Source organism: Crocuta crocuta, unplaced genomic scaffold (assembly GCF_008692635.1).
Source record: "Crocuta crocuta isolate KB4526 unplaced genomic scaffold, BGI_CrCroc_1.0 scaffold8, whole genome shotgun sequence".
Taxonomy (NCBI): domain Eukaryota; kingdom Metazoa; phylum Chordata; class Mammalia; order Carnivora; family Hyaenidae; genus Crocuta; species Crocuta crocuta.
In genome coordinates, this window is record NW_027532162.1 from 2,434,967 (window position 1) to 2,435,323 (window position 357).

The 357-nt window shown below is 62.2% G+C and overlaps 1 protein-coding gene across 3 annotated transcripts in view; it reads right to left on the reverse strand.

Annotated features, from left to right (window-relative positions):
* PPP2R5C (protein phosphatase 2 regulatory subunit B'gamma) overlaps window positions 1–357 on the reverse strand; it is a 127,579-nt gene that overhangs the window by 96,045 nt on the left and 31,177 nt on the right. For 2 of the 3 annotated variants that reach the window (XM_077776547.1, XM_077776548.1), the window contains exon 1: window positions 60–238. The exons of the other annotated variant lie outside the window; for it this stretch is intronic. In XM_077776547.1, the coding sequence (XP_077632673.1) occupies window positions 60–153 (94 nt within the window). In that variant the 5' untranslated portion in view covers window positions 154–238. Of the gene's footprint in view, window positions 1–59; window positions 239–357 lie in introns of those variants that run through there. 3 annotated transcript variants of the gene reach the window in all.

The window sequence follows — 357 nt, forward strand, 5'->3', positions numbered from 1 at the left end:
TGAGCACAATGGCCATTTACGAAGTGCGCGCGGAGGGTTCCGGCGGCGCCCGGGCTCACCTCGGATGTGCAGCAGGGCCGCGGGCGGGAAGGGCCCGTTCGAGTTCGCCGCGTCCACCACCATCCTGCTGCCCGCCTTGTTACATGTCCACATCGAGGCGCCGCGGGGAGGGCGGTGCACTCCTCAGGGCGAGAAAGCAGCCTCCATTTTAGTTGAAAAAAAAAAAAGACAAGCCGGAGCTCTGCAGCTGGAGGGAACCGGCCGCCCCGTGATGTCAGCGGGCTCGGGGCTCGCTGATTGGCCGCGAGCTGCAACTTAAAATGACACTGAAAAACTGCAATTGGAGAGAGCACCTTC